This window comes from Pterocles gutturalis, unplaced genomic scaffold (assembly GCF_000699245.1).
Source record: "Pterocles gutturalis isolate BGI_N339 unplaced genomic scaffold, ASM69924v1 scaffold38891, whole genome shotgun sequence".
NCBI lineage: Eukaryota > Metazoa > Chordata > Aves > Pterocliformes > Pteroclidae > Pterocles > Pterocles gutturalis.
The window spans coordinates 50,975-69,061 of NW_010102026.1; the positions used below are offsets into that span (position 1 = coordinate 50,975).

Here is an 18,087-nt window from a genome sequence, read left to right on the forward strand (position 1 = left end):
GAGCACAAGAGAAATCCACCATTATTTTTTCCCCAAATGGTTGTATTATGTTAGAACATCAAATTGCATACTTCAATAAAGTAATTTTGCAACTGTAGCAGAAGCGGGCAGTTGGATTAAAGATGGGATTATTGTCTATGCCAGAGGACTCCTGCCAGTCATGGCAAGCATCATATAGGCTCTTTCTGAGTTTGGTCTGGGGGTTCTGCATTTCCAGCTGTACATAGGTCCCATCACACTTGCTGTCACAGCTGTATTACAAGCAATTAAACTGTAAGGCAAGATGATGCAAAGAACATCTTGATCAAATTACAATGTCAGATGAGACGAGAAAAAACAAACCCCAAAACGGACACTAAGGGAACCTCTGATAATATACATAGAGGAAATTATATTGCTTTGAAAATACAACAGGATGTAGATCTGATAAGAGGCTCTAGCAGGACATTCATATGTGTCCATTCTAGACAACTCATTTTAATTGCTTATATTTCTATCTTCTGCTTAAAAAGGAAATCTATTTTTTCTGAAAGTATGTTTAATGGACTGCAAAGGCAATTATTATTTTTGAAAGTGTATTTGGAAGAGGATTATAAAATCCTACAGATGCTGGTTGCTAATTTGCTATCCCAGGCTGTATTTCAGAGATTTCAGATAAACTCCAAGTTGTTTAGTAACAAGAATGGAAATTGAAAAACTGCATTTGCTCCATGGCAGCATGTATGTAATAAATTACAAAGCTGTGCATAAAGTGCTTAGATATTTGCTTTCCTGCTCTACATCATTTTGATTAAGTTCTCTTATACAATCACAGGGGTAAATATGTTGATTGTTATCGTGATTGTCATGGTCTTCTTGTTTCCATTTTTTTCATGAAATGCTTTCTTATATTTTGAGAAAGTGCTCACACTGCCAAAGAGCCAGAAGTTACTAGTGTAGGCTTTGGCGTGCATACAGATAACTGAAAAAAATAGACGTATTCGAGAAAAAGTTGGGACATTTATTTTATTATTATTGGTTTGCTTTCACTGATTTGTAGGTACACATTAATACATGTCAATGTCCATATAGCCATATGTTAAGTGATATTCATAAAGCAGAAAGATAAAAATGTAGAGATTTTATTTTAGGTGGTGTACGGATAAGAAACTGTCAGTTGTAGGTCTAGTGGTGACCACAAGTCCCCCTTTTGATACAGTGAATTTGTGGACCAACAAAGCTTCTCTAAAGCATGCCTATAGTTCTATTTTTAGAGTATGTTGAAACTTGAATGGCCTATAAGCATTATCAGGAAGGTACAGCAGACTAGAGACGTTTCTTATTCTCAAGAATGGTGTTTGTTTGAAGAATTACTTTTTTTGTTTTTCAAGAACAGAGCTGTATGAAAGTTGCATAAAATCACTCATATACCATTAACTCATTTTCTCCTTTCCTGTGTTGGCTCTGGTAAAATTCGTTCTTTTCTGGCTTCTCGGCTTGACTCTCAGCTCGATAGAGTTTTCTTATTATTTTTATGGTTTTCCTGCTTTAGAAAAACAATGTGCAGCGTATGGCATAGTGGTAATATATCCTTGGAAAAAATGCTTAATTTCTCACTGACAAATCATTCCATTTGATTGTGAAGGCTTGACCTGGTGCTATTTCTCCATCACACGTTAAAACTTCCACAACTCTTTTGCCAACAAGGTGCCTGTGGCTTTGCTGTCCTCAAAACTGGCTCTTGGCCTGGGATAATGAGCAAGGTTTTCAGCTTTTATTTTATTTGGCTTTCCATAAAATCTTGCAAGCTTTGGTGGTTAAACTCCCTTACAGGTATGAGTATATATTTGAACAAACTGTCTTCACCAGACGCAATAGTATGTTAGGAATTAAGTTAAACTCTACTTTCCCAGGACATGTTGGCCTAATTGCAGTAGAATATGCTTTAATGAACGTTCTTTTAAGGTACCTCTGCCTGATATGGCAAACAGCCCAGAGGCAGACTTCAGATGCCAGTGTCAAGAACTGATTCATTGCTTGTCTGCAATTAACAGTTGGGCTTCAGGGTCTGGGTAGAAAACTAGAATAAGACTCTTTCAGCTCATGTGTTGAATCCAGAGTTGTTGACCTTTTCCAATGCAGATGTAACTCAAAGGCCAAATGTCATAGATTTATCACTTAGCAGATACTGTACAGAGTATGGACAAAGAGGACAGTGTTGATTAAATTTACTCAAAGTCTTGAAATTAGTTGCACATCAAAGAACAGTCAACAGAGGGTGGGAGGCATTTGATAAGGAAAGAAAAACAAAGTGTGTCCAACAGTAAAGTTCATATAAAACAGATCTTTTTACCTTAGGGTAAAAAGAGTGATAGATCACTGTATGTATAAATAAACTTTGCCGTCTTTCTTTTAATTGTTTGATCCTTTGAGAGCTAATGCCAAGCCTGCTTTGTTTGTGTCCCCCTTCATTCTCATGTAATGTGTGCTTTCCAAAACAACAAAGAAGAAAAATTGTCATAGCATATAATATGAAATATAATTACTAATGATAATACTGAAAAAATAATGCAGCTTCTGCTCCTAAAAACTGTATTGCTCATCCCAAACAATATTCACACCCCAGGGAGGAGGCGGGGGAAACACTACAGGAAACCTTATTTCGTAAATCTACTTTGTTTAATCAAAAAAATCATCGGTCTTGGCTAGTTCAAGGCAAATGTCATGGCATCCCATAATGCTGGCTGCAGGAACATGCTTATATTCCCCTGGTACAGGCTGTTACACTGCCTGACCTAAATACTATGAAGAACTGGAATAGTGACCTGGTTATGAGTTAGGAGATTTTGTTTGAGAGAGTTTCCTCAGATATAGTAGTCCACTCTTTAGCTTTTGGGAAGAAATCTGTCAAGACACAGTACAGAATAAGACATTTTTGTCTCCTGTCTAGTTGCAGTGGTAACAGCCAATTTGAAACTTCCTTTGTGAGACCTTTTTTCCTACCATCAGTAGATGTTCAAATGCGTAATTTATGAAATAGTGTTATGTTTAGCACCCAGCATCTTTCAGTCTTTCTTTGATACTACCGTTTCAAACATACATGTTCTCTTTCATTAAATAGCTAAAGTTCAAGTGGTTTACATCTTATTTTTTCAAACTAGAGAATAGCATTACTCACATACCAGAAGGCTAAGTAATGTCTGGGATTTATTAAATCATTCAGCAAAGTTGACCACAGACAGTTGCATATAGAAAAAATGCTGGAAGAAAAATAATCTTCTGTGATGATGTTCATCATTTTACTGTAACACAGACAGAGTGCCACATACTTGGTATCGTTTCTGTCTTTACAATTATTATATTTCTTTTTAGATCCTTAACTAGCTTGACATTTTTGGTTATTGAGGGTTTGAGCGCAGAGGAACTATGTAGTCTTAGATCATAGGAATTATAAAGAAAGGTAAGTCTAATGTTAATTTGATATCTTGGTAAAGCAGCTATGGGTTATAACCCATCATAATTGATGACTTTAATTAATAGGTAACTTTTACTGCCAACTTAATGTTGTTGCACATTTTTTTAAATCTTACATTCCGAGTGTATTTGCAAAATTTTATTGCTGTTATATTAATAAAAAAAGAGCATTTTTGAAACTGGAGTTTTAATTGTTTCGGGGGGGTTTTTTTGCATCTGTTCCTAGTATTCCACATACCTATGAGTCTTTGCGTTTGTTTTATCAGTGTTTCATAGATAAAGTGCTAGTTATGAAATGCAAAAAAATATTAAAATGTATGTTATTGATCAAGCAATGCTAACCTAAAGTGTCAGAAGCAACTGAACAGATGTTCTTAGTAGTTTCAGGTCTTCACCATTTTCTAGACATTAAACCCATTTTAAAATCACAAACTGAGTATCCAAAAATTGAGCAAAGGCAACAGGAAGTAATTATTTGCTGCATAAGACTATAGTCTGTAATTTATGTATTATCTACTCTTATGACCAAAGAACATAGTAAGACTATAGTCTGTAATTTATTATCTACTCTTATGACCAAAGAACATAAAAAAAACCTATGAAAATTCCATAAAAAAAGAGAAAAGTCATACAAACTTATTTGTGCTACAGTGTATCCTCTTGGTTTGATTGGGTTTTTGGTTTATATTGAGTTACAACCCAGGGAAAATTTTAAACTTTGCTTTGCCTTTTAAAAATTGTATTGTTTGCACATAAAAGGATATTTGTTGTGTGGACTAAGTGGTTTGTGAGCAGGATTGGATAATACATAACTATGTTTTAATTTTTTAGAAGACTGTGGGATGTATTTCCCAGAAGTGAAAAGTCATCCAGACAAATATTTACAAAGATGTCCCGAGTCTGTAAAAAAGTGGCTGAAACAACTGAAGAGTGCTGGGAAGATTCTGCTATTAATTACTAGTTCTCACAGTGACTATTGCAGGCTCGTGTGTGAATATATTATTGGGTGAGTGCAATGTCCATTTCAAATTATATCTGCCAGACAGCAACTGGAGACAAGCCTGAGCTACAGGGAAGTTAATTTGAGTTTCTTTATGTGTTGTGAATTATTTGCATCTGAGGTTTCTGGTGCGGCTCTCTCCAGTAGAGTGTTACTGAGTACTCAAGGCAGAGTAGTCCACCTATGAGCCAGTGAGCTGACCTACAGCACACTTATATCCTGCATCTTTTCTGGGCATCGTAATGGGATTGAAGATGACAAGGAATATCTTTCAGGCCAATGCCCAATACATCATCTGAATTCCTATTTTATCATAAGTTTTTGTTAGACTCTCTTACTCAATCCACTTCCTTTCTGTGCTTCTGCAGTGGTGAGTGCAAGTAGCAGTAATATTTCATTTCTGTGCAATCTGCATGGAAAAGCTTACAAATACATCTTCCCAATGGTGGTTTCGAAGAGATGGTTGTGCATGACAAAGGTGCATTTACAGATCACAGCAAAAAAGATAAAACAGGTAGTTCACTACACTTGGCAATTGGTTGAGATTGTAGGTACTGATCATAGAATCATAGAATGGTCTGGGTTGAAAAGGACCTTAAAGATCATCTAGTTTCAACCCCCCTGCTGTGGGCAGGGTTGCCAACCACTAGAGCAGGCTGCCCAGGGCCCCATCCAGCCTAGTCTTGAATGCCTCCAGGGATGGGGCATCCACAGCTTCTCTGGGCAGCTTGTTCCAGTGCCTCACCCCCCTCTGACTGAAAAATTTCCACCTAATTTCCAACCTAAATCTCCCCTCTCTTAGTTTAAAATCATTTCCCTCGTCCTGTCACTATCAACCCCTGCAAATAGTCACAACAGCTATTTTTAGCTGTAATGTTAAGAACATGATTGGTCAAGTCAAATTCAGTGAAATTCAGCAGAACCATCACTTACAGCCCTAGAAACAAATTAATCAGTGATGCAAACAGCTAGGTGAGTGACACAGTAAGACTATTCAATAAATGAGTCAAAGAAACAAAGTAGTGCCATATGAGCTTACCTTGACTATCTGGATACGCAGGGGAACAGCAGAGTGAATACAGGGACACTGTAAGAAAACCACAGGTAAGGTGAAAAACAAAACTACCTTTCAAAATCAGTCCTGCTAGTATTACTTCTCTTTTATAGTCTGTGGGCTAAATGATGAACTGAGCATCAGCTGTGCCAGCTCTCACTACCTTGCATGAATATTACTTGCTCATTTGAGGCAAAAATATACCTGTTCAGAAAGAACAATTCTCCTTATGAGTAAGATGCTTGTGGATTAACTCTTTTGTGTAGATCTGTCTAGTTGTTTTCTGAATGAAAATTTAATATAAAACTAAATTCTTGGACACATATAATTATTTTGGCTTTCTTTTCTTTGGTGAATAATGTTTCAGCTGTTTAAGGCAGCTGTAGAGATCCTGCTTGAAGAGATTAAGCAAGGCAGCAGAGAGGATTGGTTGCCTTTAAAAAGACAGAAGAGAGATGTTCTGCTAGGATACTGGATCACTCTGTCTTTACACATAAGTGTAGGATGTTCTACAATGTTTATTACTATCATATTTTCCAGTAACTCATGCAATGTGGCTTCCAAGATATCTTGGAGGACTGAGTACTCCACTGTCCATTAGACCTTACTCAAGTATTTTTTTCCTGAAAATAATTCTAAACTTTTTATTGTCTTTATTTGTTCCGTACCTCTTATATCACACAATAAGACTCTACACACCTGTGCTGCTTTTTTGCTATACTGGAATATAGTCTATGTTTACACCTGTTATCTCTGCCCTTAACTTTAATTTGACCAAGCTAACTGCATTTTATTCTTGACATCAAGCCTTATGAATTACTTCTATGTAGTCCTTTGTTAATTTCTTTCAATGTCATACTGAGAAGTTCAGAACTGTATAGTATTACATCAAAAAAAAAAAAACCTAAGGATAAAGATGAAAAATGGAGATGTGTGTGAAATTTTAGCCTCTTACTCCTAATATTGTATTATTACCTTGTAACAATTTTTTTGCACTTAAATAAAGAAGTTCCTTTCTGGCTAAAAATTTATTGTCCACATAAAATCAATGCTGGGAAATTCATGCTTAAGTGTATCATTTACCATTTAAGTGCAAACTATCCCAGATGTGTTCATCTGACCAAGTTGTCCTCAACTGAAAGACACTCTGATAAGAAGAAGTCTAAGAGAAAATCTAATTTTGAAATAAAATGAGAACCATTTCCTGGCCAAAGCACATTCTTATTATTCAACCTACAGAAGCAAGTGCGACTTCGTTCACACAAGTAGCAACATCATGTCATGACTTTTCAGGCTTACCTACCACGAGAATGCGTGTCAAGGTAACTGAATGTTTAAGCATTGGCAGGAGCACACATAAAGACAAAGTCAGTCATCACATGGTCACTGAAGCCAAGTGTCATTTCCCCTTTTCATGAATGTTAGCCATATGAAAGCTAGGGATTTTCTGAAGCTGGTCATTTTGATTCCCTCTGTGGTTAGTGGAGAGAAAACACTGGGTACCATCCTTGGCAATTCATTCTGTACCATAGAATTATGTCTGAAATAAGTGGGATGAATTACCTTCTAAGAATGTGGATGTTTCTCCATTGGCTCTGTCTATGGTGTAGACCACCAGCTGTGAATTCAGCGTGCAATTTTTAGATGGATAAAGTTATGTGAGATACATCCTACCCTTTGTCTTAGCCATTTGCTGTAACCACAGGCCACAATAGGACAAGCAGTAACTGGAGCAGATTTTATCATGTATAGTGTTTCAGTAACGTAACACAAGATACAGGCTCTCATAAAATCAGTAGCTTTGTACATGAGATTTAGTATGATTCAAAAAAGGCCACAGAGAACACTTCTCCCCACAAAACATAGTTTTTTCTTCATCAAATCAGTAAAAAGTTAACCAAATCTTGTGAAAACTCTGTTCATTCTGTGTTGAATTTTTTATATAAAGCACTTGCCACTGTTCCCATAAGTCTTTGTTGTGCTCCTGAAGTGTTGGCTTTATTTGGAAAGTTCAAGCTTAACCTACCCATGGAAGCATTATTTGCACCATATGCTAATTTGAAAAGTTTACCTCTACTGATACTTTTCACCTAAGGACAAAAAAGCCATGCCTCTTTTCTCAACTTCTGGAATCGTCCACACAGAAGCTAATTTTTAAAACACACTGTTGTCAGATCTGATAGTAGTTCTTTTAAAAAGGTAAAGGTTACATATGGTCACAAGTGGAGAAAAAGAGACAAAGCTAAAATTTCATTAGAGGAAGGAAATTTAAATACATTCTGTTTTAAGGCTGGAATGTAATTTAGAGCACAAAAATAAATGCTTGAAGATAAGCTCATAGGGAGAGCATTCAGTTTTTTAGTTAAGATATCTCAGTCTCATGGGAGATTGTAGATTATTTGAAAATTACACAGTTATTTCCAGTAAACTTCCTCTACTGTGGATAGCATTTTAGTGCCTGTACGCATCCTGTACTTGCCATCTGTGGCTTCTTTGTTCCATGCAAGAGTATCCATTATTTTTTGGATGTTACAGGCAATAAAGTCACCTAAGCAATGAGACATTTCTAATAAGACAATGCATCACATATGGGGAATATTTACATTATCCAATAATAAAAACAACCCACACTTTGACTAACATTTGTCTAATTTTATATTTTAGTAACTTCAAAATTTGTAGACAGGCATTATTGTTATTATTTCTTGTTATGGTTCCCAGCTTGATGATGTAATGTGTGAGGTTACATTCCTTAAAACAGAGAAGACCCTTCCTAGAGTAGGAATAACCAGCACCTCCAGAAACAGTCCATCTCATGGTAGGACAGGTGACATGAATGTTCCCAAAGGTTGCTTATATTTCCTCTTGGCTTTGTAATGTCACTGACTTATGTACAGGTCTCTAAAAAATATCTAAATGTAAATAAATCCCAGTTATATACCATGCAGAAATGTTCAATTCGATTTAAATTGATGGGATTTCCACAGTTCACATATCAATCTGTATTCTTATGGACATTTGAAAAATCTGAATTTAGCGGTGGGATTCAGCTGGCAAATTAAGACTTGTACTTGGTAGGTGTTTATTGGTGAGCCCCATGTCCAACCTCCCTGTAACCAGCGGGGATTTAGTCAGAGAAGCCAGTGGAGTCTGAAGAAAGAGTTCAGCTAGCAAAATGCCGTTTCAACTTTAGGGCATGTGAAACCACCCTTTAGATTTCATTAGCTGTGTTAATTAGATCTCTGTTGACTACAGTGGCATCATTAGACACCCATTAGGCCTGTGCATACAGACAGTATGGATACCAACAATGTAAGCACCTGTGTTTCAGTGACTTCAGTTTCAGTTACTTCCTACCCCATCACTTGACTTCATATTCTCTCCTTTATAAAGGAGAATCCCTCATTTACACTTTTCTGTACTTGTCTATGCACATGTTGTCACCTGAGATTAAAATATGTCATCTGTTACATGTTCTCCTGAGATTTAAGAACTCCCTGGGCCAAGGAAGATGTTTGGACAAATAGTGAGTGATCCTGAAGGTACAGCACTGTGGGTTCTCAGCTAGCTGTCTTCTCACTTTTGACAGCCTCAGGAAAAGAAGGGCAATAGTGACACTGAACAAGCATCAGAAAATAAAGTGCCTTAAAGAAGTGTTTTGCTATTTTTTTAAGTCTTTGAAAGTATTTAGTGGCATGTTAGATAATTCATTAGGTTAACTAATTCAATTTCCTTTACTTTCTAGGAATGATTTTGAAGAGTATTTTGACATTGTCATCACAAATGCTTTGAAACCTGGTTTCTTCTCCCACACCCCAAACCAAAGACCTTTCCGAACTCTTGGTAAGTTGCTGTCATGACTCCCTTCCCATCTGCTTACTTCTAAATAAATAAATAAATAAATAAATGTGAGAGGACTGGACAACATATTTTGAAAACCTAACATTAGGTGGAAAAAATGGACTCTACACAAGACTCTTTAAGAGATACTAGTAAAAAAATCTCCCTCTAGACTGAGGAGCACTGAGAAAATAAGATATACAGTGCAGAGGACAATGAAAAGGCAGAGCTGTGACAGTAATTAAAAATGGCATTGGTGTCATCAATGAAAAAGGAAGAATCTTTTTCTTTATAGTGCTGACAAGGTCATACACAGAAAATGAAATTTAGTTCTGGGAAAAAACATGGCAGAAATATTTCAAGAATTTAAAGGAAATTCAAAAAACAATACAAATAGAACTGCAAGGCTGAAGGAAATTATTTATGATGGAAAACTGACAGTATTAAATGTGTGTACTTTGGCTAGATAATGACAGAGTAGGTGAAAAGGAAGTGCCCCTGTACTCAATTTAATTAAAGCATTCTAAAATGTTTGGCAGTGTTGTCCATTAGGTAATTAAGGTTGTAACAAAAGAGGTTCATAAGAGCATTATTTGTTGAACTACAGGTAACAATAGAAACATGACTGAAGACAGTTAATTTTTCCATATTTTTGGTAAATACCTTTATGATTAAGTGTTATGTGAAAATTAATTTTATATCCAAAATAGCATAAGTCAGCATATATTGAACTGTATTTTAGCATTTTATGACAGGAAATTCAGCTGTTCCAGTCCAAAAGAAATTTTGCCTGTTGAACTTTTACAGTAAATCTAGAATGAGCGGTGGAAATATATATTGAAACTCCATTTTAATGTTTCACGTATTTATATAGGAAAATAAGAAAGAAATATTTTAAATGTGATTTTTAAAGGATTAGTTCAAATAGGAACTGCCAAGTTGGGAATTTGGGAAAAAATAAGCTTAGAAGGGAAATTGAAACTATTTATATGAAATTGCCAGAGAGGTGGGGGGAAGCAAAAACATAAAGGGTGAAAAAGGCTCAGTTCTACAAGCATTTTATTTCATTTCATCTAATACTAATCTAAAATAAAATGTAATTAACTTTGGATATTTTTTAAACAATCTGATTAGCCTGACTTCCTACGGAAATCCTGCTGTGTCCCTCTGTCAGTAATCCGGCCAGCAACTTTTGAACTTGTTGGCCAGTTTCAGTAAATTTAGTAGACAGCCAAAAAACTCCAAGGTATTTTGACAAGGGTTTTTGGGGGGTTTTTTTGTACAAATGAGAGAGAACAGAGGGAGAAGACTTGAAATTACTGTCTCTATTGAGAAATACTGTGTAGCCTTAGCTTAATCACCTTATTAGATTCTAAGTACCAATTTTCATGAAGCTGTTTCTTTCTCATGCATTCAGACAGGAACAGCGTTCCCTGGAGTCCTCTTACTGACTTACTGGTTTTCATTCACTTTATATTTCAGCATTGCAAAAAGGCTCAAGTGACAGTTGATCACTCAATACATGAATACTTTATTAATACAGAATAAAATGATGTTTATGTTCCGGAGACCTCACTATCTAAATAAATTAGGGACACAAACATAACGAAAGCGATCATCAGATAAATAATTTGCTGAAAATACTAACATGTGAGTGGATTTTTTTTTAATATATTTGTATTTGATTGACAGTAACTGGTTTCTTCTGAAAGACCAACCAGAACATTCAAAGCAAAGAATTATATATATAGGGCAGGTTTTTAGAGACATGTTTTGAAGCAGTGAAGAGCTTATTTAAGACTGTGTGAAGTTTAAACCATCAAAATAGGAGGAATTATATGAGAAAATGTAAAAAATAATATTTTTTAATAATATATTTTTATAATATATCTCTTGCTGCCCTCCTGCTGTGTTCCTCACAACAAATGTATAGCTTCAGGGTAGGCACTGATAGTTTCACCCAATCTTCGCAGATACCAAAGAACACAGTTCATTTCTGAAACAGCATATGGTGGAGCTTCTAATACATTGGTGGGAGGGAAGGTGCCCGGTTTACAGGAATTTTTTACAGCTTTCTTTCACATCAGAACTACTGAAAATTCAAAATTTCACTTTCTTTTTTCTGTTATCCTTTTGCCACTATAGATTGCAGGCACAAGCAGAGTTTGGCCCCTGTGCTTGAGACCCTCTCCTCTCTTGAGAACACTGGACATAATATATCAGGGAGACAAAACTTCCTTATCTTTGCTTTGAAACAGGAAAAAACCTAGAGGTAGATATAATAGTAAATATTTCTTAAAGCACAAAGAGTAAACTTTTTTTAGTGTAATTTAGGGGAAAAAAGCTCCAGTAAGTGAAACAAAGCTTGAAGAAATTTGTTGCAGAAAATTAACTTAAGTAGCTGCTTATCAATCCTATCCATTACTCTAGGGCTGAGTTTCAGCCATGTTCTTCCATCCATCAGTGGGTCTGAATTGCAATAGATTCCTAATAATAACATATTCCCTTCTGTTCCAAGGAATTGTGTTATAAATGGACTTAAGGCACATAACATGGAATATGTTTGTAATTTCAAACACTTCGTGTTGCATTGTGTACTGGAGGTAAATTTTAGCTATATATAACAGGATTTTTGCTGCAGATCTACTAAGGAAAAGGTTTTGAAGCTTGCTAAAGAGAAGGATGAATTCTTTTCAGTGCATAACTTCAAAAAGGCGACTGTGTTCAGTAAACATTTGAAGGAGGATGAGAAACAGGACAAGATGACAAAGGCGGCATTGTCTAGAAATGTGATATCAGATAACTGCTGCAGAAATGCTTTTTCAGTAGACAAGTAATTTTAGAACTAATCCATTTAGAAACCATGAAAAATTATTTTAATTGTGCAATTAAAAATGCATCAAATGCTCAAATGCTTCATTTGAGTTTTAAGACATGCATCATTTAAAGCAACCAAAACACTGTTTGAAATCCTAAAAGATTCATGTGACTGCTTTTTATTGAACGGGGGCACTGAAAAAGCACAATAATTAATTATTTAATTTGTATAATTTTGTTTTGAAGTACCATTCTGTTAAATAGAGGAACAGTTTATATGTATCTTTCCAGGTTTTAGAACAGGTGCATTTATTTTTACGTGGCAAAACAGTTTTTCTAGTTAGGTGTAGCTTACATAGCAAAGCACATAGTTTATGTGAACAGTGTTATACAAAAAAAACTTTGCTCACATAATACGAATACCCCATAGTTTACTTGTTATTAACAAGGTTACTTTTTGGAGTTTTTTTACACGGGGAAATTCTTTAAATGGTTCTTGAAAGCACTAATGGTATCTTGAGCTACTGAATCTAAGGATCACGTCAAAATTATTTGTGTAAATCCTGTGTTGAGAATGTAGGATTTTCTTTGTTTTCAACAGCTGCATCTAGCTTAAAATAATATATTATTCCATGAAGAACTTGAAGGAATATGAATAGCAAATACAGTTGTGACTCATCTGATAATCTGCAGTATACCAAGATTTCTGTAACATTTGACAACAGAGCTTTCCCTTTACCACATCACTCATTAATGTCTCTCAGATTACTAGCCTGACTTCCAGTTCTGATTGTAGCATTTTTTAGAATGCAAAATTAAAACAGAAATACTAAAGATAATCATAAATTCCCTGAAGGCCTTCTTTAAGTTTGTATGCACAGGGAATTCTCACCTGTTCCTAAATAAGACTTGTATATATTTTATTTCCAGCTCAGGAACAGTTACTGTCGTTTTTTTATCTGGGTGTTTTTTTTTTTATAAACTAAAAATGTGTTGCTGACTGTTCAGTGTCTGAATGTACAATGCATGTTTAAAGGTGTGTGTATATCTTCATGTGTACATGTACATATATACGCAGGCCAAAAACTATCCTATCTATGGAGTGGCAGTTGATGCCGTATTTCTGTGAGATCGTATGCCCTTATCCAATGCCCAGAGAAACAAACCCACTCTCTTTCTCCTGCAGAGAGGCTTAGGTGTTCAAAGCCCACTTTCAATTGCGCTTCCAGGCTGTCTGCCATATTCCTGCACTTGAATTTCTGTCCAGCTTATGGTGCCTCTGCTATGTGATGTAGCCCCCAAGTTAGGAAGCTCTTTCAGTCCTCCAATTTTTTACAATTCTCTGGTAACCACCATTTCAACAGCTCACTGCAGAAGCTTTTTTCCTCCTTCAGTGATTCTTTTCTAGCCTCCTAAAAATACAGGAAAATGCTATAAACTGAAAGGGCTGATTAGAAAAGATAATAAGGGGACAGGGTATAAATGACACACATCTAGGCTGAAGACGGTCTTTGATAATCAGGGACTGCAAGACTTCAGAAGAAGTAGATGATCCCATGTCTGATATTTAAGTTTTCTTCTGCCATCTTCTGTGACATCTGGGCTTGACTCTTGCCAGAGTTGGGATACAGAACCGGGTGGAGAATCAGGGCTGAGCCTATATGACTGTTTTTATGCTTTTATATTCTAAAGCCTTTTAGGCCTCAGGAGTGGGATCAGCAAGGGAGTGCCTTTATTTTCCTGCAAGTTAAATTTGTAAGCCATGTAATTTCTTTTTAGGTCGTTCTTTTTATTTGAGACTTCTGTCTTTACCACCAGAAGAATAGCAAAATACTACCCAGTAAATATTTTAAAGACCTTTAGTAAAACTGTAGGATATCTATAAAAGATGTGGAAATTTTGAAACAAATTGTATTGCACCCTTACAAGGAGTGTATAATTTAAATAGTCTTGCATTGTTCACTTATTTGAAGAACATAAATTCCATCTCCAGAAAATTGTGTTTAAATTTTCAACCAGAACATGTTGTATTGAGTCTACAGTATAGCTCAGTTGCTATAATTGCTATGATTACATATTAAGGTATGATTACCTATTAATGTATCTCAGCTGCTGCCTCTACAGTGAAGGCTATCTTGATAAGAAAAACCTTTTTTTTATAAATCAGCCTGTGAGGTTAAAACTCAAGAGGGCTTGTCTGCTCTTTTTGTCTGTGTTAGTTATTCTGGTCATCTCTTCTTATTGATCTTGTCTTGCTTTAGATCATCAGATCTTCATACATAAATGTAGGTTCACATTTGAATTTAAAACCAGTTTTAGATTTAGCCTTTAGCTAATCACAGATACAACAGCACAACTGTTGGTGTCTTTGCGCAGAGACTTGGTATTTGTCAGAGAGCACACTCTCCCAAGAGGAACCTGGTCTTTTGTTGCACCGGTGAATCCTTATCCAAATGTATGGGTTGTGGTCCTCTGTCTGCAAAGCCTGACATATTTTCCACAGATTTGGCCTGTATTGCTCTCCTCCAGCCACAAGTCATTGCTGGGATTAAGTAGGACTTTTTCTTCCCTCATTTGGCATGGATCTCTGGTAGACCTTTATCACGGAACGCTGAATCTCCGATGCCCACTGCTCCCCCCACAAGCAGCAGAGGAGGTGGGGGGAAGGAAAATCTGGCATAAATGCAGAGGTGCACAAGGGCATGTGTGTGAGACAAGGATTCACCAGAGTGGTTGGGGGAGCCAGGTGATGGGGAGAGAGAGCACAGGAGGAGGCAGAGTAGGAGCAGAGCAGCACCTGTAAACACACAGAGAGATTTCACTCTGTGATGGGGTTCTCTGAATTTCAAGGCTTTGCTTTTTGACTTCTACCATTGCCTCAAAGATGACTTTTGAAATAAGTCTAATGTGTCAGATAGTTTAAACTGATTTACCAATGTACTGCGCGGATTGGTGCTCCCAGCTTACCTTCCAGCCGGAACAGGGGATGCGGCACTGCCCTCCCAGAGGCTCTCTGGGCTCAGGAAGCATTTTGGGGGAAGCCCACAAAGGGCCTCTTTTCCCACTTCTCAGAAGACATAAGCAGAATAACAACACAGAGGAGACCCATGTAATCTATACCCCCCAATGACTCAGGGTGTTCTGTTATTTAATGCAGCTGTTCTTACTGCCATTCTTCTGGAGATGGTGCCTCTTCATATCAGCCTGTCTGGAAATATCCTATAACACGAGGCCACATAATAATGCATATTTGCTGACAGCTTGTAACAGAGTGGCATATAAAGGTTGCACTAGCTGCAGACTGCGTCATTCAGGAGAAATAAAGTCCATAAATGTTTCCCATATGTCTTCTAAAATGACTGGCTTTGTATTGTTATAATATCCCACAGTGAAATATAGTCTGTGAAAGCAATGCCATTCTTTTCAAGGAAATCTTGTTCAGCAATTCTTTGTAGTGTATTGGCACTGTTTCTCATGTATTTTCTGTCTATTTTCTATTTTCTCATGTTTTTTCTGAAAGAAAAAGAAGGGTTATATCTAATAAATAATCATATATTGTGCTTTGCTTTTCAAAACTAGATCGTTTTGTACCTCATGAGATCATGATGTTAAGATCAAGAGTCTCCTAACTCTTTAATATCAGAAACAGGTTCTGTATGTAGCTGGCAATAGGAGGTCCACTGTATTGAGGGATAAAGTATCCGGTTCTATACTCAGGCCACCAGTGAGAAATAATTCCCTGCTCTTGTCTCAGCATCCGTACTAATTGGTATGGATGATGATATAGAAAGATCTTCATATTCAGTAATGGAACCTGATGATTTTTATTTTTTGTTATAAAATCCGTAAGGATTATGGAAGTGCCTCATAAAGATGATTCCTTCAGCTGACACCCTCTTCAGCAGCATGGTCAGTGCCTGATTCCACTTTCTGAAAAGCAGCCTAGGGTAGGCCAGTAAGGCTGACAGTGGGACAGACATACAAACAATTTTAATCTCGTGTATGGAGTTTCTTTTCATATAGATATTCATCATCCACTGAAGAAGCTCAGAGGGTGTTTCCAAACATCTACAATGTCAGGCTCCTTGGCCTACTGTTTCACCTCCCATCTTTTGTTTAAATGATCTTAGTATAAGACTATCCCACTTCTTGTACTGTGTTTGCACATATATCAGGCACTCAACAGATTTGTTTTTTTTTCTGGCAGTGTAAACAGCTGTCTCAGGGACTTCTGGTTTCCCAAAATTATTTATGTGCTGCGACAAATATTTGAAAAATCAGTGTGTGTGACTTTGTAATCAAAGTGATTTATCAAATATTTTTTTTTAAAGTTTGCTAGATAGTACCTGCATGTAGTTTGGAATCAGCAGTTTGGGAATAATTTGAGCATAGAGATGATAATTTCCTATGACATCATCAAGCTTTGTAATTAAGCCATGGGATAGGTAAGATGGGACACTGTAGTTAAGGACCTCTTTTCTAACAGTTAGATTTTATTTCATTTTCAATAAACATAGTCTTAGTTGACAATAACAGTCTGGATTTTGTTTTTCACATGTTCAGTATGGTGGTCTACATGAAAGCATTTAAAACAGATACAAAAAAAAATAAATGGGCCAGCACATTCTCTCAAGCTTTTGCAGAGTAGACTGTTAAAGTCACAAACAGACACAAGACATTTTTAAAAGATGATAGAAAAATGTTGGCATAAAGCTTCATTTTTTCTGATAGTTTTCAAAGTCCTTGGGTACCATGTTTGATGGTCGGTCATTGCCTCATAAAAACAAGTGTTTTTAAATTGAGGAAGTACGTTTTTATTACAAATTGGCGGTGTATCTTTTATAACACTTTTGTAAAATGATGCAAGGGACCACTCTGCAGTTTGCATTGGTGGTACATGTATCCACTCATACAATAACATAGTTAAGCTGCTGTAATTTCTGTAATTTGCACTCTGTAGTAGTTAGGCTGTGTGGTAGCCAAAGAACAAGCAGGACAAACTTTCCCTTACAGTACATCCTTTTAGGCAATCTGAGCAGAGAGGACATTCCTTTCTCCTAGGGAGACGAATGGAGCATTTTTGTTTTGTTCTGTTTTTCTTGGAAGGGGCTTTACTGGTATTTGCTTCAGAAGTGTTGGGAGGCCAGATTTTCCTTGCATCGTTTAGATATACTCTTAACGATGGCTGGTCTCACTCAGGCATTTTACAGCACGTCAGAAGCTACAGGTTGCATGGTCAAGTTTGGTTCCTGTTTATACCAGGAGGGCACAGTGCTGGCCTAACCACAGGAATTCACTGGAAATCTAGAGCACAGGCCAAGTTCTGAGGTTTCAGCTGATGGCCCCTTCAAACTGTAACAGGAGGTAGCTGGTTATCAGCCAAGCCAGACACTGGAAATTGGGTTAGGTTGGTGATTCTTTGGTCAGTATCTCAACCATATTAGCCAGAGGAGCTACCAGACACAGGCTAATTCTTTAACATTTAGTCTGTTCTCTTGAACATTGAGGCTTATGCAATTACATGGCTTGTGTGAGCAGGAATTTCTGCCCATTCCCTACTGCAAGCCTCTGTCAGTAGTGCTATTTCACACACGTTTGAGTGTGGCCTAATGTTCTCAGAGACATTACAGCCTCTCCAGGCTGGAGAGGAAAAGATGGTTCCGTCACTGCCAGCTCAAAGAAAGGGTGCAGTGTAAAATTAGCCCTTATTAGATACCAGAGTATCCATCCAGGATAGCCTGGCCACAAATGACCCAGCTACCGGAATATCCATGAGAGTGCATCCCATGAGACATTCAGTGAATCCAAGTGGAAGACTTTGTAGGAAGATAGGCCCCATTATTTCCAATGTTGTTCATAAACAACTCCTTGTTTATTAAAAAAAAAAAAAAAAAAAAAAAAAAGAAAAAAAAAAATAGTTTTT

At 36.7% G+C, this 18,087-nt stretch overlaps 1 protein-coding gene across 1 annotated transcript in view; it reads left to right on the top strand.

Moving 5' to 3' along the window:
• Nucleotides 1-4,284: 4,284 nt before the first annotated feature.
• LOC104470251 (5'-nucleotidase domain-containing protein 1-like) overlaps nt 4,285-18,087 on the top strand; it is a gene marked incomplete at both ends in the record, with an annotated part of 37,451 nt that continues 23,648 nt past the window's right edge. The window contains 2 exons of the mRNA XM_010085105.1: nt 4,285-4,459; nt 9,253-9,350. Coding sequence (XP_010083407.1) covers nt 4,285-4,459; nt 9,253-9,350 — 273 coding nt within the window. The remainder of the gene's footprint in view (nt 4,460-9,252; nt 9,351-18,087) is intronic.